Raw genomic sequence first — 26,039 nt, forward strand, 5'->3', positions numbered from 1 at the left:
AAATGAGTCTCTTGTAGGAACGCCTAGCTGGCTCACTCAGTGGAGCATGCAGCGCCTGATCTCAGGTTTATGATCTTGGGCCCCACTCTGAGTATAGAGATTATTTAAAAATAGAATCTTAAAAGAAAACTGAGTGTCTGGTAGGCAGCATATAAATGGCTCTTGCATTTTTTATTCATTCTTTCATCCTGTGTCTTTTGATTGGAGTGTTTAGTCCATTTACATTCAAATTATTGATAGATATGTATTTATTGTCCTTTATTATTTGTTTTATGGTTGTTTCTGAAGATTTTCTCTGATCCTTTCTTGTCTCTCTCTCATGGTTCACTAGTTTCATTTAGGGATATATTTGCATTTCTTTCACCTCATGCTTTGTATATTTATTAGTATTTTATTTGTGGTTACCATTAAATTTGTACATAACATCCTCTGCATACCACGGTTTGTATTGTGTAAGTTGATGGTCATTTAAGTTTAAACCCATTCTTTACTCCTGTATATGATATTATGTTTTACATCCTTTTATTCTGTGAATTCCTTGACTGTTTTTTACAGATATATTAATTTTTCACTACTTTTGTGTTTCCAACCTCCATACTGTCATTTTTGGTCTTTCCTTTCCACTCAAAGAATCCTTCTTAGTATTTCTTGCAGGGCTGGTTTAGTGGTCATGAACGCCTTTAGTTTTTGTCTGGGAAGCTCTTTATCTATTTTTCCATTCTGAATGATAGCCTTGCTGGACAGAGTTTTCTTGGCTACAAGTTTTTCTCATTTAGCACTTTGAATATATCATGTCACTCCTTTCTAGCTTGGAAAGTTTCTGCTGAAAAATCTGTTCATCGTTTTATGGGGTTTCCTTTGTATGTAACCATCTTTTATCTTGCTGCCTTTTTAAAAAATGTTTATTTACTAATTTTTGAAAGAACGAGAGCGAGATTGAAAGCGAGAAGGAGAGCAAGAAAGAGAGAGAATGTGAGGAGGGGAAAGGCAGAGAGAGGAGACAGAGAATCCCAAGCAGGCTCTGCACATCAGTACATAGCACAACGCAGACAGAGCTCGAACCCACAAACCAGGAGATCAGGACCTGAGTCAAAATCAAGTGTTAGACACTTAACCGAATGACCCACCGAGATGCCCCTTTCTTGATGCTTTTAATATTCTTTCTTTATCACCGTATTTTGCCATTTTAATTATAGTATGTCTTGGTATGGCTCTGCTTTTGTTAATTTTGTTGGAGGCTCTCTGTGTTTCCTAGATCTGGATATCTGTTTCCTCCTCCAGATTAGGGAAGTTTTTAGCTATTATGTCTCTGCCCATTTTCTCTTCTTCTTCTTCTGGGACTCTATAATACGACTGCTATTATATTTGACAAAGTCAGTGAGTTCCATTAATCTACTCTCACTATACATAAGTCTTTTTTCTCTCTTTTGTTCAGTTTGGTTACTTACGATTACTCTGTCGCCGAGTAATTAACTCATTCCTCTTCTTCTTCCAGCCTGCTGTTCATTCCATCAAGTGTGTTTCTCATTTTGTTTACTGAGCCTGTTATCTCTGGATTCCTTATCTCTGTGATGTTCTCTACTCTTTTCTCAAGTGCGATGAGTATCTTTGTAATCACTACTTTAAATTCTTAATCAGGCATGTTACTTATATCTGTTTTGCTTAGATCTCCAGCCATGACCTTATCTTATCCTTTCATTTGGGACAAACTTCTCTGTCTTCCCATTTTGTCCAAGTCTCTGCACCTATTTCTGCGCGTTAGGAAAGTCAGCTAATGGCTCCTGTTCTTGGGGGTAATGGCTTGATGAAGCCAGCCTGTCGCGCCCTACTGTGTAGTGTCCCCGTCTCCCCAGGGCCTGGTGCTCCAAGGAGTATCTCCAATCTGTGCTGCGTGTGCTCTACTATCTTTGCTGGCTGCTTTGTCCTTCAGGCCAGGCATCTACGGAGGTTCTCTTTGCCTGTTGTGAGCAGTGTTTGGCCCCTGGACTGAACATGGTGCATTTAAACTTGGTGAGCTCTGGTCTGCTTATGAAATGAGACCTGTTGTTGCCAGAACCAAGGCCTCATAAAATTCTCAGTTCAAGAGACATGGTGTGGGCAGAAGTTTGAGCCAGTCTTCTGGGGAAGGGGGCCCACTGCACTGGGAGGTGTGGTTCCACTAGAGTGCAGAGGCATGGGGCTTGATCTAAGCAAGTTAGGTGGCAAGGATCAGCACCGCACTGGTTCCTTATGGTGGCCCTGTGCTTATGCTGAAGGATGAGGAAGGGAAATGGCCAATTCTTTTGTTCCCTCTGGGAATGCTGCCACTCTGGGACACTCTGAGATGAGGAACTAACTTCCCCACTGTGTGTCCCAGTTGCTCTTCAGATCACTGTTTCCATGCTCTATGTCTGCATGATGTTTGCCTGCCTTCTCCCCACACACAGCCCCAGAGTCCTCCAGGCTATTCCAGAACCAAGCACACTGACCTTTAAAATTCCCACTGGATACAAGAACTCAAAAATTCAGGCTCTTCATTTTCCAAGCCACTCGCTATATGGACTTATCTTCCCCATGTGCTCCTCTGAGTGCTAGTTTGTCTCGTCCTTTTCCGCCATTGCAGCTCCCTCTCCCCATCAGTGGTCATGATCTGTTTCTTTCCCAAACCACGTCTCCATACTTCCTACCTTCTCCAATGTGGCCTCTTCTCTATCTTTAATCATAGGGTTTCTTCTGTCAGTCTTCATGTAGATTTCCAGGGTATTTAAGATGATCTGACAGCTATTTAGTTGTAGGCATGGGACAAGACAAGCCTAAGATTGTCCTACTCTGCTGCCATCTTCTGTCTTCAATAAATCTGGGCCCTTTCAAATGTCCCCATCCTTACTGAAACATTTCCTTATTTTCTTGTTATTTTCCCTACTCTAGCCTGCAAATCAGTCACTTCTCCTAGGCACCCCAGTTCTACTTATTGGAAAATGTTATTTAGAAACCAAGGTCTCCATGCCAGGTGTGCTGGGGTGTCACTGCTCATAAGCCCTCTTGGCAGACACAGCTATGGAAATGTGTGCATGTGCACTAACCCACTGCATACACCGATGTGAATTTTTGCATCAATTTATCTGTATGTAAAATTAAAGCCACTAGATATTGCCATTTCCAATCCAACATCACAGAGTGCCTTCTAGCAACCCCCCTTGATTATTCGTATCTTCTTTGACAGTGAGTGCTCATCCACAATAGATTTATTTCTTCAGTCCCAGAATGCACTGCTTAATCTATACCTCATGTAAGAAACAGTCTTACCAGTTACAGTACTGACGTGCAGTTCTTTTTGGTTTAGTGTCCAGTCAAAACACTGTTTCTCCAAGTTAGTTAGATCAGCTCTTTCCCATTCCCGTCAGTATGCCCTCAAACTGTGCCGTGATGAGTGGAAACGAGCACCATGATGACCGAAGTAATGAACAGTTTACACAGCGCATGTCCTCCCTTGACAAGGTGATGATCAAATGGAACAGTACTGAGGCCAAGGAGAAAAGATTTTTCTAAAAGAGTGAATGCTCCCAGGCTTAAGTCACCCATATTCATATCAAGTGTGAGGGAAATACTTTGGAAAAGCTTCAGAGTCAACATCTCTACAAACCAATTCTTTCATCTTAGAAATAGTAAGACATTAGAAACAAGCCAGGTAGCAATTCCAGGAAGTTTCTTTTTTAAAAAAGACTCCAATAGTCTTAGCTCGAATTTATTCCTAAAAATAACACATCAGCAATTCTTACGTCTTAAATATTGCATTGCTTGTACAAAAAGAAAACACGAGTATTTTAAACTACTGGTAAAAGCAAGAGAAAAAACCAAAACTGAAACAATAATTTTAACAATTGTTTTCTATAACCTGAAGAGAATCAGACCCTATACAATAGCAATAATAAAAAAGCATACTCACGCACCATCAGCTGAAAATTTGTCGATAGCTTGGCTCAAAGTGAGGAAGTTGCCTGTGGATTTTGACATCTGAAATGAAAGTCAATGACCAGGCATTATTAAGCATATAAATGAAATAAACCACATCAGCCAAATCAAAATAAATGGGTTGGCCACAATCAGATAAATACACCAAAAAAATATTGGAAAGAAGGAAAGGAAAAGTTATCTTGCACTAATTTTCCAGAGGTAGAAACTAAAGTCTGGTTAATACAGTGACTTGTCTGGGTCACTCAACTAGGCAGCGACAGAGCCAGGACGGGGTCTCCAGTCTGATACTCAGTGTGCTATTTCTTCCATTAGACCACACTGGCCCCTAGGAATTGAGTTTAAACATGTGTAATGATTCCACTGTAACTCTGCAACATTTCAGCTGGTCAAAAAGAAGAGCTTTATAGCAATTAGAGTCCTTCAGAAATGAATGGACTAGTGTATGAGGTCAGAGTTAGGATTTTACGGAACTTCCTGTCAATGGTGTCACAATAATTGGTTGTTCAAGTTGTGTTCTACCTGAGGGCACCACATCAAAGGAGAGACGGTGCACGGCCTAGCCATCTTTACTATTTAAGAATTTGTTATATCTTTATCATGACTTTGCTAATACCAAACTGAGGTGATTACCCAATTTTATGCTACATGGCAATAAACTATCTAGTTCTAAGAAATTCAGTACAGTATATAGTACAACAACGTTGAGACCAAAGAGAATGTCATGTTATACCATGATTTATATACTCAGATACATAATATACACATATACATATAAACATATGAATATAGACATCATGTCACTTTGACTCACAAAGTAAAAAATTAGTTTGATAATCAAAAGTCCTTATTGATCTAACAAAATCTATAAAATAGCCTATGCTTCTTTTTTAAGATTTTCTCTTTTTTTTTTTTTTGTTTTTTTTGTTTTTTTAAGTAGCCTCCAAACCCAACATGGGGATCGAATTCATAACCCTTGAGATTAAGAGTCACATGCTGGGGCGCCTGGGTGGCTCAGTTGGTTAAACGTCCAGCTTCGGCTCAGGTCATGATCTCATGGTTCGTGGCTTCAAGCTCCACGTTGGGCTCTGTGCTGACAGCCAGCTCAGAGCCTGGAGCCTGTCTTCAGATTCTGTGTCTCGCTCTCTCTCTGACCCTCCCCTGCTCATGCTGTCTCTCTCTTTCAAAAAAAAAAGAAGAGGGGCGCCTGGGTGGCTCAGTCGGTTAAGCGTCCGACTTCGGCTCAGGTCATGATCTCACATTTGTGGGTTTGAGCCCCGCGTCGGGCTCTGTGCTGACAGCTAGCTCAGAGCCTGGAGCCTGTCTTCGGATTCTGTGTCTCCCTCTCTCTCTCTGCCCCTCCCTGCTCATGCTCTGTCTCTCTGTCTCAAAAATAAATAAAACATTTAAAAAAAAATTTTTTTAAATAAAAATAAAAAAAGAAAAAAAAAGAGTCACACGCTCTACCAACTACACCAGCCTGGCATACATAATAGCCCATGTTTCTAATCAAAGAGCTCTTTTTTAGTCTAATATAGAGATTATTTATAGAGATTATTTTAAATGAACTTTCTTTATTCCCTCTCAATATTAGGGCACTAGTTAAATGTTTCCTTTTGCAATTCAGATCATCTAGTATTTGTTTATATCTACATCTATTCTCATTATGACAGATATTTTTAGCAAAAAATCCTCTTTTGCCATTAACATGCCAAAGGTTGTAGCAAAATTCACTGACTGTAACAAATCCAACATGCTACAATTATATTACTAAGAAATAATTAACACAATAATTTAATTTCAGGTTTGGTTGAGGAGGGGTACCCCTTTTAATGTGCACAAAAACCATCACAGGAACAAAAAAGGGTTTGGTTAGGAGGTTTGCATAACCTTCTGTTGAAGATATTGACTAATGAGATAGTCTTATATATTATTAGTTTTATCAATACTGGAAACAGTAGTAGTATAAACAGAAATATTATATTGCCTGGGAAGAAACATTAAATGACAATTAAGAATCCTAGAAATTCCAAAATTCTATTATTATAATTCAGTGGCTTATCATGGTATAAAACAAATCCCACCAAATTATCTTCTCAACTTTATGAGGAAGATATTCCAGGGTCTCAATGCTCAGATCTTTATGTTTTTTATCTCTGTGTGTGTGTGTCTCTCTCTCTGTTTCTCCTCCAGTCACAATTTGTGTTACTTTCTGCCTAAATACAAACGTTAAAATAAGTTAAGTTTTGGGGCACCTGGCTGGCTGAGTTGGTTGAGCGTCCGACTCTTATCTTGGCTCATGTCATGGTCCCAGCGGGGTCATGGGCTCGAGCCCCACATCAGGCTCCATGCTGAGCGGAGAGCCTGCTGAAGAGTTTAAGAGTCTCTCTCTCCCCCTCCCTCCGCCTCTCTTCCCACTCACACTTTCTCCTTCTCTACAACATGACATAACATAACATAACGTAAAAAATTTTCCCGCTCCCTCCCCTCAGTTAATACTATTTACTCTACTCACTCCCTAATTTATGCTGGTAGTCCTGAACATTTTAAATGCAAGATTAACTCTAACTTCTGTACTCTTTATTTCTTTAAGAAATACAACTTCCTATATCTGAAAAGTTTTCTGCAGAATTTTAAACTTCCAAGAGGCCATGAGCCTTACCTTTTCAGAGTTGAGGAGGAGATGTCCATTTGCTCTCACGGCGGCAGGCCATTTGTCACTTTAAAGACAGAAAATACAACACAAAGGTCTAGTTTAAGCTTAAAACGTTGAGATAAATGCTAAAGATCTATGAAATGCTGCAAAGACAAATGTACCAGGATATTTACCGAGTCCTGCTCATAACGGAACACAGGAAAACAAGTAAAATGTCCAGTAGTAAAGGGCTGGTTACAGGAACCAGGGTGCAGGGTGCACACACTGAAATACTAGGTAATAACTATTTAAAACATACAGGCCGGGCTAGATGTGTGGATATAAAAAGATCTTGGAAATACACCACCAGGAGGTAAAAAACGGTCTACAACATGGCATCTTTGTATAAACTACAAAATAAGCAAGGAGAGATATCTGACACTGGATTACCCGTAAACATTTTGCCCAGAAAAAATCACAAGAAGGCAGCAGCCAGGATGGCCTCTGGGAAGTACAGTGATGAAGGGGCAAGGGTGAAAGTTCGCATTTTAGTTTTATGAACTGTCTGGATTTTTTTTCAATGTTCATGTTAGTTTTGAGAGAGCGTGAGCAGGGGAAGGGCAGAGAGAGAAGGGGACAGAGGATCCAAAGCGGACTCTGTGCTGACAGCAGAGAGCCCAAAGCAGGTCTCGAACTCACAAACCCTGAGACATGACCTGAACCAGAGTGGGACGCTCACCCGACGGAGCCAACCAGGCGCCCCGCGTGCATGTCTGAACTCTGTACATGCCATCTGCTCGGTCCAGTGGTGAAACGGCGACAGGAGAGCGGCCAAGGGCAAGAGCTCTGGGGCCAGCTGCAGGATGTGCGACCTCACCCTGCCACCACTGGGTGACTCTGGGTGAGCTGTTTGAGCCCTCAATACCCTGCTCACGTTCCCTGCCTATAAAACGAGGGTATTACAGACCTTCCTGGAAAAGATGTAGTGGAAGTTAGGTGAGCTCCTATAAGTGATTAGAAGAGTACCTGGTGTACCTATGTTGTGACTTGTAAGCACCTGATATGACTACTTACCTGTAATTTTTATTTTTAAAACCTAAAATACATATCAAAAGGGATGCAAAGGGATGAAGATACCATTATTTTACCAACAAGTACTCCTGAGATACCCGATTTCTCCAAAACTACATTTTAAATGAAATAATTAGGTAACAAGAGCACATCAGATTTACTTTATTCTTCCACTTTAAAATCTTCATTTTATACTTGAGAAAAGAAAATGCAATCCCATCTAAAATACATGAAGTCACACGAGACAGTTTGGGTTACATGAAATAAAATCTGAACAGAGGGAGGGGTTGTTAGTTCAGCTGCTTGAGACTGGAGGGAGAGGCACAGAGATACATCCGGGTCAAGAGAGAAGAGGAGAGAATTATTTTGAGCACAGGATATTAAAAATGCCTCTTAGCGGCGCCTGGGTGGGTAAGTCAGTTAAACACCTGACTCCTGATTTTGGCTCAAGTTAGGATCTCACCTTTGGTGAGATCGAGCCCCGCACTGGGCTCTGCACTGACAGCATGAAGCTCCTTGAGATTCTCTCTCTCTCTCTCTCTCTCTCTCTCTCTCTCTCTCTCTGCTCCTCCCCTACTGGCTCACATGCACACTTGTTCTCTCTCTCAAAACAAATAAATAAATAAACTTTTTAAAAAATGCCTCTTAGGGGCGCCTGGGTGGCTCAGTCGGTTAAGCCTCCGACTTCGGCTCAGGTCAGATCTCACGTTCGTGGGTTCGAGCCCCGCGTCGGGCTCTGTGCTGACAGCTAGCTCAGAGCCTGGAGCCTGCTTCTGGTTCTGTGTCTCCTTCTCTCTCTGCCCCTTCCCCTCTCATGCTCTGTCTCTGTCTGTATCAAAAATAAATAAAACATTAAAAAAAATAAAAAATAAAAATAAAAAATGCCTCTTAGAATCAGACTCGAGTCAGAATACCGCTACCAAATAATACTGTAACCTTGGGGATCTCAGCTCTAAAGGGATGTTTCCAGTTCTAATGTTCCAAGCTCGGTCTTAAATCACCTTTCTTCCTGTACCTAAGAGATCAGATGAGTCACAAAACAGGTCAAGCCAAGTACTGAGAGGCTGTCAAGGTATCTGAAATGTGGCAAGTTTTGTGAGCCTAAGGGACCTACTCTGTGAGCCTAAGGTAAGAACGAGGATTTCTGGATGTGCCAGATCGGGGAAGACGTGCTCTATGCTTCCGTATACACATAATAGAAGACAAAGAAAGTAACTGGCAAATATAACTATCCCTTGCACAGTAACTTCTTAAATACTTGAAGCCACAAAGCATAAGTTTATAGTCTACATCTTTTTTAGCACTCACCTTTGTTCTGGCCACATAGCCACATGGTTATAAAGGTAATAGGAAAGATGATTTGGAACAAGATCCTTGCCAGAGACTCGGAGATCCACAGGATACCAGAACTCAAATTCCTGCTTTAACTGATCTAACTTTTCCTTCGGGATCAGAGTCTTAGGAAATGGAGCCTCCTTGAAGAAAACGTAATCCCAAACCTCCTTAGTCATCTGTTGTGGTCTGTAATAAAAATAAAACACACACAAACAACAGTAGCAAAAAATATTTTTTCCTTGAATCAATATTTTCATCTAACCATGAAGTAGGAATCTCTTTCTTAATGTAGTTACAGAAACAAATGATGACAGCAGACTCCCCTAAGAATAAAGAACGTTAACAGAGGAGCTACTGGTTACTTTTTCTCAGTTCAACAGCAAAAAAGGAAAATCATCATTAACAAAATTCTGCTAAATGAGTTCTTATAAAAACTATTTTAAAAAGAAGGAACTTTCAGCCCTCCTGGGTGGCTCAGTAAGTTGAGTGTCTGATTCTTGGTTTCGGCTCAGGTCATGATCTCATAGTTCATGAGCTCAACCCCCACACCAGGCTCTGTGAGGATAGGGCAGAGCCTGCCTGGGATTCTGTCTCCTTCTCTCTACCTCTCTTCCATTTGCAATGTCTCTGTCTTTCTCAAAATAAATAAACTTAAAATAAAAAATAACTCAGTTAAGCATCTGACTTCAGCTTAGGTCATGATCTCACGATTTGGGAGTTCAAGCCCCACATCGAGCTCTGTGCTGATAATGCAGACCATGCTTAGGAAATTATTCTCTCTCTCTCTCTCTCTGCCCCGGTCCCACTTAGGCACTCTCTCTGTCTCAAAATAAAATAAATAAATACATACATACACACATACATATATACAAAATATAAAGGGATTCCTGTGTGGCTCAGTCTGTTAAGCATTCGACTTGGGCTCAGGTCATGATCTCATGGTTTGTGGGTTCCGGTCCCATATCAGGCTCCTCGCTGACAGCTCATAGCCTGGAGCCTGCTTCAGATTCTGTGTCTCCCTCTCTCTCTGCCCCTTCCTCTCTCACACACTATCTCTGTCTCTCAAAAAATAAATAAACATTTTAAAAAGTTTAAAAAAAATAAAGGGCGCCTGGGTGGCACAGTCAGTTGGGTGTCCAACTTCGGCTCAGTTTGTGATCTCACGGTTGTGGGTTTGAGCCCCGCGTCAGGCTCTGTGCTGAAAGCTTGCTCAGAGCCTGGAGTCTGCTTCAGATTCTGTGTGTCCTCTCTGCCCTTCCTCGCTCACACTCTTTCACTCTGTCTCTCAAAAATAAATAAAAATGTAAAAAATCAAAAGTTTTAAAAAATAAATAAGATAAAATAATTTTTAAAAAGGAGTTTTCAATGTGTAGATCAAAGATCACACCTCCTACTAATAAACGACACTTCTTTGCCATATCCATTTACCAACCTGATGCCCAGAGGAGACTCCGCCTCTCCACGCAAGTTACCCCCCTGCAGCAGGTGTGCCACTGTGTAAAATGCCATGTAAATAGTGGAATCAGACAGGGATTCAATCAGCCACTGCTCATCCCATGGCAGACGAGTACCTGCAAGACAGAAAGAAGAAAATTAATTCATGAGCAACGTAAAAGACACTCCATCTGGAGAATCCACATTTTCAAGGTCTACAGTATTTACAAAGCTACTTATTTAAGGTCTTAAATTTGTTTAAGTGATTAATAAAATAAACTGGTAAATAAAAAGCAAAATGGGGGCACTTGGGCGGCTCAGTCAGTTGAGCATCCGGCTCTTGATCTCGGCTCAGGTCATGCTCTCAGGGTTTGTGAAATAGAACCCCACATCCAGGGGCTGACTGTGCAGAGAATGCTTGGGATTCTCTCCCCTCTCCCTCCCTCCTCTCTCTCTGCCTACCCCCGCACCCGCACTTCAAAATAAATAAAAAATAAACATTTTTTAAAAGGGCAAAATGATTGAAGCACAAGAAAGTTTCTATCCAAAAAAATCCACAAAGCTACGTGGGTTCAAGAGGTCCTAATTCTACCAGCAGGTAGACAGTAGGGCACCACATCCCAGCTTCCCTAACCCTCTAACCAAAACCTCTCAATTCAGAAAAATGCTAGAAAAGACAGAGGAGAGGTAAAAGTGCCCATGTGCCGCGTAACTGGCAAAGCCAGCCAGACGGAAAAGTCGGAAGTACGCTCACCTAAGCCGTACGTTCTCGAGCAGGCATGCTCTCGTAGCCAGCCTAAGGTAGCTTCAAAATTCCTCCTGGTCTCCTCACAGAATCTGCAGAGGGCAAGAGATGAAGTGTCTCTCTTCATCCTCACTGTCTTCCATGTTTCTTACCCCTTTCCCTCCCCTCATCACTCTTTTCCCTTCTCACGTTTCCAGGTCCTTCAAGCACTGGGATGTCCGTTTTCTCCAGCTCTCTTCTCCATAATCCAAGTACCTGGGAGGGGACACGTTGGTTAAAAAAACATAAAAGTCAAAAGGATAAGGAAAGTGACTGAAGGAATTGTCTTCCTGTAAGAGAGACTAACCACTGGTCACACAAGGCCACCACGCATTCGTCGGAAGATCTGGAGATCACTTGTTTTTCTGGCTCCATGTAAATAAAGGCATCTCCCTACATGAAAGCAAATAAAAACGTATCAGATATTATGTCAAGTCAATCTCTATTCCTCAGGGACAATAAAAAAAACTTCTAAAAAAACGTTACACTACCAATAAGCAAAACCCCACATCTTCAGTATGTCTTCCCTCTTCCCAGCAGAAGTTACCTGCCGTTCTTTCTGTACATCATTTGCTTTTGAAAAGGTGTGTACATCTGTCCAATGGATCATCTTCCCTAGGTATAGATTATTCCTTTTGAGTGGAACATGGAAGATGTTCACTAGTTTCTAATTCTGTGGCTTGAAGTTTAGACTGCCTATGGAAGCCTTTCACCCTTGTTAGTTTTTTCTTATTTATTTTGAGAAAGAAAGAGAGTGCATGAGTGCAAGCCGGGGAGGGGCAGAGAGAAAGGGAGAGAATCCCAAACAGGCCCCCCCATACTATCAGCACAGAACCCGACTCGGGGCTTGGACTCTTAAACCACAGATCACGACCTGAGCCGAAATCAAGAGGTAGATGCTTAACCGACTGAGCCACCCAGGTGCCCCTACCATGGATTTAATTGTTTACCAAATATAAATGCCTCTTAATGTATTATGGTCCCATACTTGTCAGGCTATTTTTTTAAATAAAAGTCAACATTACTTATAAAATCATTCATTGTTACATGTTTTTAATGCAATTCTTCATACTGAACATAGCTAGGACTTTGGTATAAAGATGGTAAATTAAAAACAGACATTGAACTCTGCTGAGAAGAGGACAAACTGAAGTTCCTAAAGAAGAGGTCAGAACCCCAGATACCCTAATCCCATACTATGCAGCCAGGCAACTGCCCCTCCCTGTGCCAGCAGAACAATGAAGGTTTACGCTCTGGAGAGGGCGTCTTAGTCCATCTGTTCCCACTGTCATACCCATACCCCAAAGACAGGGGTGAGGGTATGGGTATGACAGTGGGAACAGATGGACTAAGTGGAAAAGTCAGCACAATGGGTTTTGGTATTCCCCCTAGCAATTTTTTCAGCTCCCAGTCTAGCTTAGACTTTTCAAGCTAGAAAATGGAAGAATCTTCTAGGAGGAAGCTGGTAAATCCAACAAGGTCTAACTGACATCAGGGCTAACATAAAGGCTTTGCCAAGGACCCAAACAGCCCAACCAGTGAAGCCCTCCTCACATCCAATCATCTTTCTGTACCTACTCTTAAATATGAAAAATCTTCCTCAGAGAAGTAAAAGATTAAGACTTCACGTTCATGAGACAATAGCCTCTTACACAGAAGGACCAGTCAGGTAAGAACGAGCTCCCGCACTGGCCCTGCAGGGGTCACCGCAGAGCTGGGTCATACTCCTCCCCACTTCCTAAATTTGAAATTTTCCATACCAAAAAAATTTGTTTACAAATACACACAAATAGCAGATACAAAAAAACACACAGTAAACAAAAATTCATAAGAAGAAAAAGTTGAGGGACTCTCCCAGAAAGAAAAGGACTTCCAGAGTCTAAGAGAACCAATAACTGAGTAAGAATTCAGAAAGCGAAAATAAGGAATAGGAAGAGATGAAACTATCAAAGAATGAGTCAAGAAATTTTCCCAAAATTAAAGCACTTAAGTCTTCAGACTGAAGGAACCCACCAAGCACTCAGAAAAATGAATAAAAATTGACCTACACTAAGGTAAGTCATGAAATTTCATAACATTAGGAATAAAGACAGAATTCTACAGAGAGAGGGGAGAAAACAGGACAGTTACAAAAAAATCAGTTATTCCTAAAATGGCTTTAGACTTCTCAGCAGCATTCTGAACCAGGACACCATGGGTAATGTCTATTAAATTCTAAGGTAAAATTACTTTCAATCTAGAATTCTGTTCCCAGGCAACCAAGTATAAAGACAGACTAAATCAGAAGCTTTTACAAAAAATTTACCTTCCAGGTACCCCTTTTCAGGAAAGCTATGAGAATAAGAGCTTCTTCAAAATGAGAGAGGGAATAAGTAAGCAGCAGCCAAGGGATCAAGGAAACATGAGATCCAACTCAAGAGAAGCAAAGAAAATTCTTAGAAATGGAGGAAGATCCCAGAGGACATTTGTGCATTAGGACAGTAAGTAACCAGCCCAGACTAAAACAGGTCAGAACGTGCTGGAAGAGCTTTCTCCAAGATGGAACCAATAGCATAGCGAGGTGTGAAAAGTATTGAAAGAAGAAATAGAGTTGGGACAGAGTTGGGGTATGGAGCGTTGATAATTATATTTTAAAGTAAGGAAATTTAATAAAAAAAAAAAAGAATTACTAACAAACAGGGAAAAAACAAAAGCTGGGGAAGAAAACTCATTGTACACCTCACTGTGTATCAGCGATGTCTCAAAAATGTATACAGCGGGGGCACCTGGGTGGCTCAGGCCATGATCTCATGATCTGTGAGTTGGAGCTGAGAACGCAGAGCCTGCCTGAGATGCTCTCGGCCCCTCCCCGCTGTGCGCTCTCTCTCAAAAATAAATAAACTTACAAAGAGATTAGCAAGTTGAACATGGAATTCCCACATTAACATATTAAAAGAGATATTTTCCGCAGTAGGAAGTTAACAGCTAATGCCTAAAACTGAAAATCAAAATTTAAAAATTACTCTATGAGCATTTACATTAGAGATCTGAGAGAAGCAGGTTAATACTAAAGGAAACAACAAAATAGTTGAAAGTAATCCTGTCCAAGGAAGAGAAATCGAAGAGAATGTGGGAAGGATGGAGAGGAAAGTGCCTGTTTTTTCCGTAGTCAGCTCTACAGACCACTGTCTCTCTGTGTTAAGGCCCTATATAACTGTCAGAAATCAAAATTTAGTTTAGAAGCGCTCTTGATCTCAGTGCTGGTCTCGATCTCAAGGTCGTGACGTGAAGCCCTGCTTTGGGCTCCGTGCCAGGCACGAAGCCTACTGGGAAAAAAAAAGGCTCCTAAAAACAGCCTTCAGAGGACGGCCTATCACGTAATCACATACATTGTCAATCATCATTTTCTGAATAGTCTTCTTTACATCTTGGACCTTCTGTCCTTTAAATCCATCCACCAACATTACCTAAAAAGAGGAGAAGTGGGGGGAGAAAACACAGATGAAAGAGATGAAACAAAATTTGCTTTGCAATCCCTCCAAACTTTTCCCTAACTGAATTTACTTACATCCACAACCAAGATATTTTTAGCGTGAAGTCTACCAATTTGTAATCTTAAATTTTTATTTTGCCGTAACTTGGATGACTAATATAGACAACACACCTGTTTTCCTTTTGCCTTAACGAGGAAGGCCATCATGAACAAGATTAGGGAGGAACCGTCGCTTCCCTCCCACTTCTCAGACCTCCATGTGGAGAGAATTTCAGTAGGCTCACTCAGCTCCTTCCTGAAGGCTTTGGGACAATAAACTGAGCTCATGCAGCTCAGCCCCAGCTAAACTGCTGTTTCCAATCCCGCCTGTTGCCAGCAAGCATTTTCCGTCGCTTGGCCCCGTGAGAAACCTGGCCCTTACAGGAAGGCTGGTTTTTCAACTCGGCCTTTTCCACGGTGAGGAAATGTAATTCATTGGCCTGCCCAATGTTGTCACAGACCCAAGCCACACAATCCCCTTCCAGCAGAAATCCTGACCTCCAGCGAAGGGACTCCGGTTTCTCTCTGAAATAGTTTCTATCTTAAATGAAAAAGATGTAAGTTTCTGGACCTTCCAATCCTCCAACATGCCGAAGTGCCCCGTATCTATTTAAGTCACCACCATGCAATTATACTTGTTGATCATGTTCGTCAGGTGGTTCAGAGCACAAACCCTGGAGGCAAGCTGCCCCAGTGTGAGGACCGGTTCTGCCACTGGCTACCTATCCGCTGGTTTTGCGGAAGTTACTTAATGTCTCAGTGTCTCACTTTCCTCTTCTGTAAAATAGGAATAAAAGGGCTTACTTCACAAGGTTATTTTGAGATTTAAATAAGTTAACACGTAAGTGCTATCTATATAAGTGGTGGCTTCTGTTACCACACAATATGTATAAACCACTTTAAAAAAGACACATAGGGGCGCCTGGGTGGCTCAGTCGGTTAAGCCTCTGACTTCGGCTCAGGTCAGATCTCACGTTCGTGGGTTCGAGCCCCGCATCAGGCTCTGTGCTGATCTCTAGCTCAGAGCCTGGAGCCTGCTTCCGGTTCTGTGTCTCCCTCTCTCTCTGACCCTCCCCCTCTCATACTCTGTCTCTGTATCAAAAATAAATAAAACATTAAAAAAAAATTTTTTTAAAAAGACACATAACCATTTGTTGGTTATCTCAAAAATGATAGTAAAGGTAAAAATAAAGAATTTTCATGTATAGCCTTAAAAGTCTTCATTTCAGGGGTGCCTGGATGGCTCAGTCAGTTAAGCATCCAACTTCGGCTCAGGTTATGATCTCACGGTTCATGGGTTTGAGCCCTGCATCGGGCTCTGTGCTGATAGCTAGCTCAGAGCCTGGAGCCTGCTTCCAAATCTGTGTCACCCTCTCTCTCTCTGCCCCTCCCCCTCTCGTGCTCTGTCTCTGTCTCTTAAAAATAAATAAACATTAAAAAAAATTTTTTTTAAAAGTCTTCATTTCAATCTCAAGTCACTAGCAACTTGATTTTTACTTTCTCTAGCCTAGTCTTCTTTCCATGGAACTGTGTAAGCCAGAGTAACACATGCACAATTAAGGAGAAAAGAGAAGTTCAAAACATGTCTGTTGTGCTCCACTGGCATTTAGTGGGCATTAACAAGTAAATTAATTGAGTAAAACTGCTTATTTAAAATATGAACTCCTCAGTTAAAAGAGCAAAAGGGACCAGGTACTGTCCATGCTATAAACCTATGAAATTTACTGCATAACAGGAAGTCACTTTAAATAATCTTCTCAAGAAACTCTTTTCTCAGAGATTCCTAAAGGGCACAAATATATAATTTCTATAAATGCTACCGAACAAAAAATTGGAAAAAGGAGAACACAATCTCATATTAATCTCTCTCAAATCAGTATGTAGGTAAATCATATTAAATACATTTGGAAACAGGAGAACACAATCTCATATTAATCTCTTGAGAATCAGTATGTAGGTGAAGCTATATTGAATTTTTCTATTTTTTTCTAAATCACTGAAAAAAATTACAGAGCAAAACCAAAAAATTCTTACTTACACCATCATAAAACCCTTTTAGATATAACTTCTCCTTAGCTTCTGCAAGTTTCTCTCGGTCATTCTGGCTTTGAATTTTCAACTCATCACAAATGGTTACAGCGGAAAGATTTCCAAAATCTGGGATTTCAATGACTGGGATCTGCAAAGGACAGCAATTTCAGGAACTTATTCACACTGAATGAACATAAAAACAGCCCTGCGTTGCATAATTCTTTTGCCTCTACTGTCCAACGAAGTCATTTCAGATTTTATACATCATTACATGTGCACCACACATGAGATAATCACAGTGACTAACATCCAGGTGTGAATGTGGACCTACCCAAATTCTCTGCACCAACCCCTACATTGGCCCTTCCTCATTATATAACATGCCTTCCCCAGCACACAACCCTGTACTGGCATCTCATTAGCTAAATAATAAATTCTGAAACTAGCAAAACAATATAAAAAACTAAATCTAAGGACAGTCTTATTTCTGGCTTATAAAAAGTCTTCTAGATTCTTTATGAAAGTTATCTGCTAGCAATTAATTTTTTTTCTTCTCCAGGCACTAATATGAAAACATAAACATTCATGGCTAACATGGCAAAATTTTGTCTTTAGAAGCTTGGAAATTGGCCCCGCTAGCAAAATAAGCTACTATAAAACTGGTGATGCTAAAAAAGTTGTCTGTTCCAGAATTGCAGGTGTCGGTGCTAAGAAAATGTTTATTGTTAGTCTTTCCCTCACTTCTAACTGCCACAGTAGATACCAAATTAAAGTAAATGAACTCTGTGCAAACTCCCTCTTATTTTTATTTCCACCAATTGTTTAATTTTGTTACAAGGAAAATGCTGGCTCTTTTCTTCAGTGATGAAGAGATGGATATGAAGATTCCGAGTCCTCAGAATACTCACCGGCTCAAACGGCAAGACCGTGTCATCCCTAATTCCGTACTTTGCTCGTAAGGCCTACAAAAAAATTTTGCAAATTAACACGGATGATCAACACTTTATTGGCTATTGGCATAATCAGTGAGACGACACACTCCAAAACTTCTTTAATAATATTTGTTCTCCTAAATAAATAAGAATTTTAAATATAAACTATTTGTTCTCACCTTCATATAGAAATTTATTTTTATTTTACCAAACATCTCAAGAAGAGATCTATGACACCAAAGAACTCAACAGTTTAAATTAGAGTGAACTGCTTAAACAATAAAATAGTAAGCCAAAAGGGGTGCTTGGGTGGCTCAGTCAGTTAAGCGTCCGACTTCGGCTCAGGTCATGATCTCAGGGTTCGTGGGTTCGAGCCCCGCGTCAGGCTCTGTGCTGACAGCTAGCTCAGGGCCTGGAGCCTGCTTCAGATTCTGTGTCTCCCTCTCTCTCTGCCCTTCCTCTGCTCATGCTCTGTCTCTCTGTCTCAAACTAAATAAATAAAAACATTAAAAAGATTTAAAAAAAGGAAATAGTAAGCCAAAATCAAAAATTCACACACACACACATTCCAACACCCATTCCTGATAAGAACTCTTAGTAAAATGGAATAGACGCAGACCTTCTAAAACTTGACAAAGACTATCTACAAAAAAAAACGTAACTAACATCATACTTGATGAAAAATTCAAAGTTTTCCCACTAAGATGAGATATGAGGGAAGGATGTTCTCTCTCAACATTTCCTTTCAATATTGTTCTGAATCCACTTGCTAATGCAGTAAGGGAAGAAAATAAAATAAAAGGCATACAGACTGGAAAGGGAGGCATAAAACTGTCTTTGTTTACAGATGGAATGATCATCTGTGTAGGAAAATTCAAAAGAATGAAGGAAAAAAAAAACCTCCTGGAACTAATAGGCAATTATAGCAAAGTTGCAAGATACAAGGTTAATACACAAAAGTTCATTACATTCCAGGGGTGACTCAAATGGTTAAGTTGGTTAAAAGCAACCGACTCTGGATTTCAGTTCAGATCATGGTCCTGCAGTTTGTGAGTCCAACCCCACATCAACCTCTGCACTGACGGCACAGAGCCTGCTTAAGATTCTCCCTCTCTCTCCCTCTCTCTCTCTCTCTCTCTCTCTCTCTCTCTCTCTCTCTCTCTCTCTCTGCCCCTCCCCCACTCATGTTCTTTCTCTCTCTCTTTCTCTCCCTCCCTCCCTCAAAATAAATAAATAATCTTTAAAAAAAGTTAATTGCACTCCAATGTACTAAAAATAAACAAGTGGAATTCAAAACTAAAAACCCAATACCACTAATATTGGCGACCCTCCCAAAATCAAATACTTAGGTACAAAAGTACCAATACATACATAAGATCTACACGAGAAAAACTACAAACTCTATGAATACAATCAAATAACTAAATAAATGGAGAAATACTTCATGTTCATGGAGTGGAAGACTCAGTATTGTCAAGATGTCAATTCTTCCCATTTCCAATTTAACCTACAGATTCAGGGCAATCTCAAAACCCCAAGTTATTTTATGAATATCAACAAAATGATTTCAAATTTTTATACAGAAGCAAGAGACCCAGAATAATCAACTCAGCACTGAAAAACAAAATTGGACAGACACTATCTGATTTCAAGTCTTTACACTATAAACTTACAGTGATCAACACAGTGTAGTACTGGAAAGAAGAGACAAATAGTTCGGTGGACCAAAATAGTGAGGCCAGAAATAGACCCCATAAAGAGAGTAAACAGATCTTTGACAAAGGAGCAAAGGCAACACAATAATTCAAAGACAGTCTTTTGAACAAATGTTATTGGAATAACTGGACTCCCCTTTGCAAAAGAAAAAAAAAAGAAGCTAGACATAGAGCTTACACTGTCATAAAAATTAACTCAAAATGGATCACAGACCTAGAGAGAGAATTATAAAATTCCTAGAAGCTAATATAGATGAAAACTTAAATGTCCATGAGTATTGTGGTGCCTTTTTAGATACAATATCAAAGGCATAATCTGTGAAAGAAGTAATGATCAAACTTCATTAACGTTAAAAGCTGCTCTATAAAAGAGAGTAGCAGGAGGCACTTGTTGGGAGGCGCACTGGGTGCTATATGGAAACCAACATGACAATAAACTGTATTTTAAAAAAATAAAAATCAAGATAATTAGGGAAAATCATAAAAAAAAAAGAAAAAGACAGTAACAAGAATTAAAAGACGAGGGGCGCCTGGATGGGTCAGGCAGTTAAGCGTCAAACTCTTGATTTCAGCTCAGGTCATGAGCTCGTGGTTCGTGAGACCGAGCCTCTGTCGAGCTCTGCACGGACAGCACGGTCACAGGGGAGAGAGATGAAAAGAAAGAGCACATGGGGCTTTTAGGGCAGCAAAAACACTCTATGTGATGCTATGATGAATCTATGTCATTATACACTTGTCCAAACCCAAAGAATATACACCACTGAGAGTGAACCCTAAAACAAACGATGGACTTTGGGGGATTATAATGTATCAGTGTAGGTTCATCCATGGTAAAAAAAAAAAAAAATGCACCAGTCCGCCGGGGGATGTTGATAACGGCAGAGGCTGCGCATGTGTGGGAGCAAGGAGTATGGGAAATCTCTGTACCTTCTTCTCCATTTTATTATAAACCTAAATTCCAGAAGTCTTAAAAAAAAAAAGATTCCGTGAAATATTATGTTTCAAATTCAAATGAAAGGAAAATACACAAACATCTAGAAATAAGATAGAGATAATAGTTCAAAGATACAATAGCTTTTTCATTTCATAATTAGTTCAGTGGTACGTAATGAGATAAAATTAATAAGAATATGAAACTCAGAAACTCACTTGTTTTTTCTTCAAATCTCTGAGGGCAGCAAAATCATCAGGGGAGTCAGAAGGAACACTTGTGACCACACCAGTGCCTTATAAGAGAAAGTATGGAATGAGTTCATACAACCAGAATGCAATTACCAAAGAACTTCTAGAAAGAAAGCAAGAAACCCTTTACCTTTATCCTCCTTAATGGTGAGCATTGGAAGAACATGGATCACCTTATAAGATGTTAAAGGTGCAGAAAGCGACACACCGAGCATTTCCTGTACAACAAAAAGATCAGCATAAAAGGTAAAAAAACTTAATCACTCAAATTTCAAAGTGTTCATATTTGTAAGCCCTGAGAAGCTAACATTCAAAAATTAAATAAGTTAAATAAAATTCATTCTTTTATACATACTAGACTAAAATAGTTGTACATAATCATAGTTCCCAAACGTGATGTGGAAAGGTTGAGAGGAAATTAGTACACCAGTACACTGCTGGTGACATCGTACCCCTTGAGGGAAATGAGATAAGAATCATAGAGAGAGACACACAAACGTTCATTCAACTTGGACCCAGCAATCCAGTCCTAGGAATCTGCCTTAAAAGAAAAAAACAGCTAAAATTTAAATGCTAGAAAAACCATTTAACAAAATATGAGATATAAACAAAATAAAATACTGTATATTCATTTAAAACAATGATCGGGGGGTGCCTGGATGGTTCAGGTGGCTGACTGTCTAACTCTTGACTTCAGCTCATGTCACGATCTCATGGTGAATTCAAGCCCCACATAGGGCTCTGCGCTAAAAGCACAGGGTCTGCTTGGGATTCTGTCTCCCTCTCTCTCTGCCCCTCCCCAACTTGCTATCTCTCTCTTTCTCCAAACAAAAACAAATAAATAAATGAATAAAAATCATTAGGAAGACAAACTGAATGAAAAACACACATCTAGTTTCTCTTAAGAAAAAAAAAAAAATCCAAAGATTCAACAAAACAGAGCCCATACTCTCAAATCACAGCTCTTTGTTGAGCCAAGGACGGCACTTTTCAATTCTACACAGTCCCCACCCATCCGCTGCTGTTATGGACCCTACAGTCACCTGGGTGAAGGCTAAATACACTAACAGTCTTAAGGGCCAAAAGCCATTTTTTAATTAATACCACCCATTTTCCTCATTCCAGAATTTGTTCAAATTCACAGGGAAAGAAACTGTGTTAGGAATAGGAAAAAATCTGTGTTATTAACACTATTCCTAAAAATTTTTCAGACACAACTCCAACAGTTGATGAGATGTGGCAGCACTGCTTGCCACAGAAAACAACAGGAAACTATTCAATTATCTATAATAGTAGTTAAATAAGCTGTCGGACAGCCACACCACCGACTCCTTATGTGGCTGCAAAAAAGAAGATGTACAGGGGTGCCTGGGCAGCTCAGTCAGTTAAGTGTCTGGCTTCAGCTCAGGTCATGATCTCACAGTTCGTGGGTTTGAGCCCCACATCAGGCTTTGTGCTGACAGCTAGCTCAGAGCCTGGAGCCTGTTTCATATTCTGTGTCTCCCTCTCTCTCTGTCCCTACCCTGCTTACACTCTGTCTCTCTGTCTCTCTCTCTCAAAATTAAACATTAAAAAAAATCAAAATTAAATAACCATTAAAAAAGTTTTCAAAATGTTATTTATCAAGATACCTAAGATTAGCATTTATGAAAGGGAATAAAATATACTCTGAAATTCTGGTAAGCAAATAAGGTAAGAATAAAAGTTATGTAATCGTCCAGATTTAGTTACCATCAACCAAGATTCTTCAGAAAAAATAGCTGCAATTCTATACCAGGAACACAGGTAATCATATTCCACTGCAGCCATTAAATCCTTTGGGGAAGACTGTCTACACTTTTCAAGCAGATACTTACTGAACTGAAACATAAGAGTCAAAAATGATGCAGTGATACAGTCATACAATGAATACTCCAATAAAAAAAAGAACAAAACTACTCCTACTCGTAACATGTATGAATTTCGAAGACATGATGTTGAGCAAAAGAAGCCAGACTTGAAAGAGTGCAGATTATATAATTCCATTATGTAAAATTCAAGAACAGCAACTAATCTTGGGTGACTAAAGGCAGAGCAGCAGTTCTCTCTTCAGGAGAGGGGTGCGTACCGAGTGCAAGATGGACATGGGAGCACTTTCTGGACTACTGGAACGGGTCTCTACCTCGATGAGCGTGGTGCTTACAGGAGTGTACACATGTAATAAAACTGCACCAAAATACAGAACTGATGACGTCTGCATTGCATGTGTTCCTCAATCACAAAGATTTTTTTCAACGTTCTTTTCTCGTGTCATGGATGAAATGTTCCTCTAACCTTAAGTGCTAAAATTAAAAACGCGCTCCCCAACTCACCTCTCCCATTAATTCTTTGACAACAGGCACCACTCCACTGTGTTTCGTGAAGCCCTGGTAGGACATGTTCCTGGCAGCTCTCTGCGTGCAGATGAATATGTCACCATTCGCCGTCTCAAACCCAATGTACTTCATGTCAGGGCGAACCCAACAGTTGGTCTGTCCAAACATGGTCTCAGGCCTGAGAGTAGCAGCTACCAAGAAGATATTTTTCCCTTTCAGGCCACTAAGAAGAAAAGAGATATATGTTTATGCAAAAAAAAACTGCTGTGGATTCTATCACATCTGTTACTTCAAAAAGATAAAGCGGTAACTCTTTGGCAAACCCACCTTAATTTGGATGGGTACGGCTCAAGCACTTTCAACTTGATTAAAGTATATTCCTGAGGTCCCACGCCCTACACAAATAAACCAGACAAAACTGTGAGAAGAAAAAAGACTTGAATTAAACCCACTCATGTAAGTGAGAGATCGGATTCAAATTTCTTAGATGGACTCCTGCACTGTTAGAGTGATTCTTTCTTACAATGAGGAGACGGCCGTTAGGGAGCTGACTATATTCCATAAAGTCTCACGAACAAGAAGTGACTTCAAAGACCACCCTCCCACCCCACACCAAAGCAGAACTGGTAAACGAAGCCACGACTCTACTAATTGTGGACAGTCTGCTAAGAACTCACTTGAGAGTAGAGGACGGGGCAGCGGGGGGAGTGACTTAATCACCCAAAACGGTATTTACCAAAATGGGAGTCAAAATATGTAATCAAACAATCCCACACAACAGGCATCATAGACATACAATGAACCAGGGGCCAGAGCACAGGCATCCCAAACTCAGCTTGGACTGTTACTAATATCTTAATTCAAGGGAGTCCCAGTCTCTTTGAGACTTCATTTCTTCAAATGTAATGTAACTGTACTATGACTCACACGGGACTATCCCAAAGAACACGTACGTCAAATGAATAGCAAAATGCTTGGAAAAACTCTGACATACTACTGGAATTAGGGATACTGCTGGTGGTGACCATATTAAAACTTAATACAGTCAGTAAACTGGGTCTTGCGAATTCAAAATTTTGATCAACTCTCCCTTTTGTTAGATACACTGCATCATAATTGAACACTGACTCTGAAAAGTAGTCACTAGACTACAGATGCATTCAAAGATGGTAACAAAGGAAGGTGCGCTCATAGGGAATCCTAAGTGCAGATTCTGGCATTGTTGTTGATTTACTGTGCTGTGGATTTAGGCAAATGACCCTGGCTTCACTCAAGTATTATCAAAAAATAATGTTACTAACGTGTCTTACAGGAATGTAAAAGGAACTGATGTCAGGCATGGCTAGAGGTACGTTGGAAATAAGCAAGGAAGCACATGATCAAAGCAAGTATAAAGGGAATCTGTGTACATCAGTCAGCCACATGCCTCATTACCCTGCCCCATTCTCTTTTTAGAGCAGTGTATTCTCCAGGGAGCCCTCATCAACAATGAGCCTGCAGGTAAGTCATACTGAGAGCTTATTAAAGACAGATTCCTGGGCTCCACCCTCAGAGCTTCTGAGTCAGCAGTTTGGGAATGAGGCCCAAGAATGTGCTTTTCTATCACAGACGGATGAGAGGCAGCTGGTCCTAGGACCATGCACAAGGTCCGAGACAAGACACAGAGCCTTACAGTAACACTGTGTCCCTCTTCACAGCGACCAGAATACACCTCAGCACTTGAATAAAATTATTTTTAGGTTCCTGATCTATTCCGTAAACTCTATGGCCATAGTAAGAATTATTATAATAGCTACTCTACGTCACAAATCATTACCTCTCCAGTTTGCCTATCATGATCCATACAAGGCTGTCCATCTTTTGGAGAATAAATGGTATACCTAAAAAGTAAATAGTAAGTGACAAATATTATTATCATATACAAGTTTTATCCTAATATATTTGTCTTTGTTGCTAATATCTTACAATAGTTCTTCTAACTAAAACTTTTAACTGAACAAATGTCTACATCAAGTATTTACGCTTTTATGAGTAGTTGTCAGCCTATTTAATGAAAGCTTTCTGCCTTCATCAAAGGTAATACCCCTGAAAAATATGTACCAGTCATGGCTTTGTGGTATGAAACAGATTCTAAAATATAAATTCAGTTATGAAGTTCGTGTAGCTTTTAATTAATCCAGAGAATCAAGGAAAAAATCTTAAACACTTTATAGAGAAAGAGGATAAACTAACACATAAATCAACTTCTTTTTCTGCTTGGATGGAAATACTGATAAGAATCTTTAGGGAGACCCTAACAGCCTATTCTCCCTATGTTTAGCAGCTCAGAGACCTTAAACACTGGTAAAACATTAAAACACTGGTAAGACAAAAAGGGAAACAAAGGAGACAAGAGAACAAAAAGGAAAACAGTTATGAGAAAGGATAATGGGGGGGGAAAGGCTATCTATCGGGCACTGAATTATAATGCAGGACTTAAATGATTTGCTTTACTAAACTGAAGGACCACACACTCACCGCTTCCCAAACTTTATTTTATTTCGTTCTCTTAATGTTAAGTACTGCCACCTGACAAATGAGTCATAGTAAGGATTAACATCAGTGGTGATGAAGGAGCGACGCCAGTCTACCTACAGAAAAAAAAAAGAAACAGGTGATTTTTGAGAAATGTGCATAGTTTCTATGAATAAAAATGCCCACCAATCATTTACTCTTCCACTCTTTATCTGCCAACTTAAAATTATATGGAACGTTAAAAGGAAAACAATTTTAAGGATTCACCTATTAAATTATTTTTAATGTTTTATTTATTTTTGAGAGAGAGAGACAGTGCGAGCAGGGGAGGGTCAGAGAGAGAGGGAGACACAGAATCTGTCAGCACAGAGCCTGATGCGGGGCTCGAACCCATGAACCGTGAGATCATGACCTGAGCTGAAGTCGAACGCCACCCAGGTGCCCCTGTTCCACCTATTAAATATATATTATAATTATATTAACTTGTGTTTAACTTAGAAGTTTTTAAACACACATATTCATATATACAAACATACAGAAATTATAAAAAGTCAAGAAGGAACACTTAAATAATACCTTTGTGTATTCCT

At 40.1% G+C, this 26,039-nt stretch overlaps 1 protein-coding gene and 2 long non-coding RNA genes across 5 annotated transcripts in view; 2 read left to right on the forward strand and 1 right to left on the reverse strand.

Moving 5' to 3' along the window:
- Positions 1-26,039, reverse strand: part of LARS (leucyl-tRNA synthetase) — a 67,977-nt gene that overhangs the window by 25,782 nt on the left and 16,156 nt on the right. Inside the window, exons 7-22 of the mRNA XM_029942188.1 lie at positions 25,453-25,565; positions 24,752-24,815; positions 23,263-23,330; positions 22,933-23,158; positions 20,712-20,799; positions 20,549-20,625; positions 17,661-17,714; positions 16,760-16,900; positions 14,579-14,656; positions 11,518-11,603; positions 11,361-11,426; positions 11,181-11,263; positions 10,425-10,563; positions 8,966-9,178; positions 6,614-6,671; positions 3,930-3,993 (exon numbers count right to left, since the gene is read on the reverse strand). Coding sequence (XP_029798048.1) covers positions 3,930-3,993; positions 6,614-6,671; positions 8,966-9,178; positions 10,425-10,563; positions 11,181-11,263; positions 11,361-11,426; positions 11,518-11,603; positions 14,579-14,656; positions 16,760-16,900; positions 17,661-17,714; positions 20,549-20,625; positions 20,712-20,799; positions 22,933-23,158; positions 23,263-23,330; positions 24,752-24,815; positions 25,453-25,565 — 1,618 coding nt within the window. The remainder of the gene's footprint in view (positions 1-3,929; positions 3,994-6,613; positions 6,672-8,965; positions 9,179-10,424; positions 10,564-11,180; positions 11,264-11,360; positions 11,427-11,517; positions 11,604-14,578; positions 14,657-16,759; positions 16,901-17,660; positions 17,715-20,548; positions 20,626-20,711; positions 20,800-22,932; positions 23,159-23,262; positions 23,331-24,751; positions 24,816-25,452; positions 25,566-26,039) is intronic.
- On the forward strand, positions 8,656-17,849 carry LOC115294360. Of its 3 annotated transcripts, none has more exons than XR_003909836.1 (3): positions 8,656-8,785; positions 13,523-13,690; positions 17,591-17,849. It is a non-coding gene; the product is annotated as an uncharacterized LOC115294360 (long non-coding RNA). The 3 variants fall into 3 exon arrangements; XR_003909835.1 differs by lacking the exon at positions 8,656-8,785 and adding an exon at positions 12,520-12,879; XR_003909834.1 differs by lacking the exon at positions 8,656-8,785 and having other exon boundaries at positions 13,468-13,690.
- LOC115294361 lies at positions 20,577-24,763 on the forward strand. The gene is made up of 4 exons (XR_003909837.1): positions 20,577-20,827; positions 24,248-24,283; positions 24,391-24,435; positions 24,544-24,763. It is a non-coding gene; the product is annotated as an uncharacterized LOC115294361 (long non-coding RNA).

The sequence above is a fragment of the Suricata suricatta genome, chromosome 6 (genome assembly GCF_006229205.1).
Source record: "Suricata suricatta isolate VVHF042 chromosome 6, meerkat_22Aug2017_6uvM2_HiC, whole genome shotgun sequence".
Lineage (NCBI taxonomy): Eukaryota > Metazoa > Chordata > Mammalia > Carnivora > Herpestidae > Suricata > Suricata suricatta.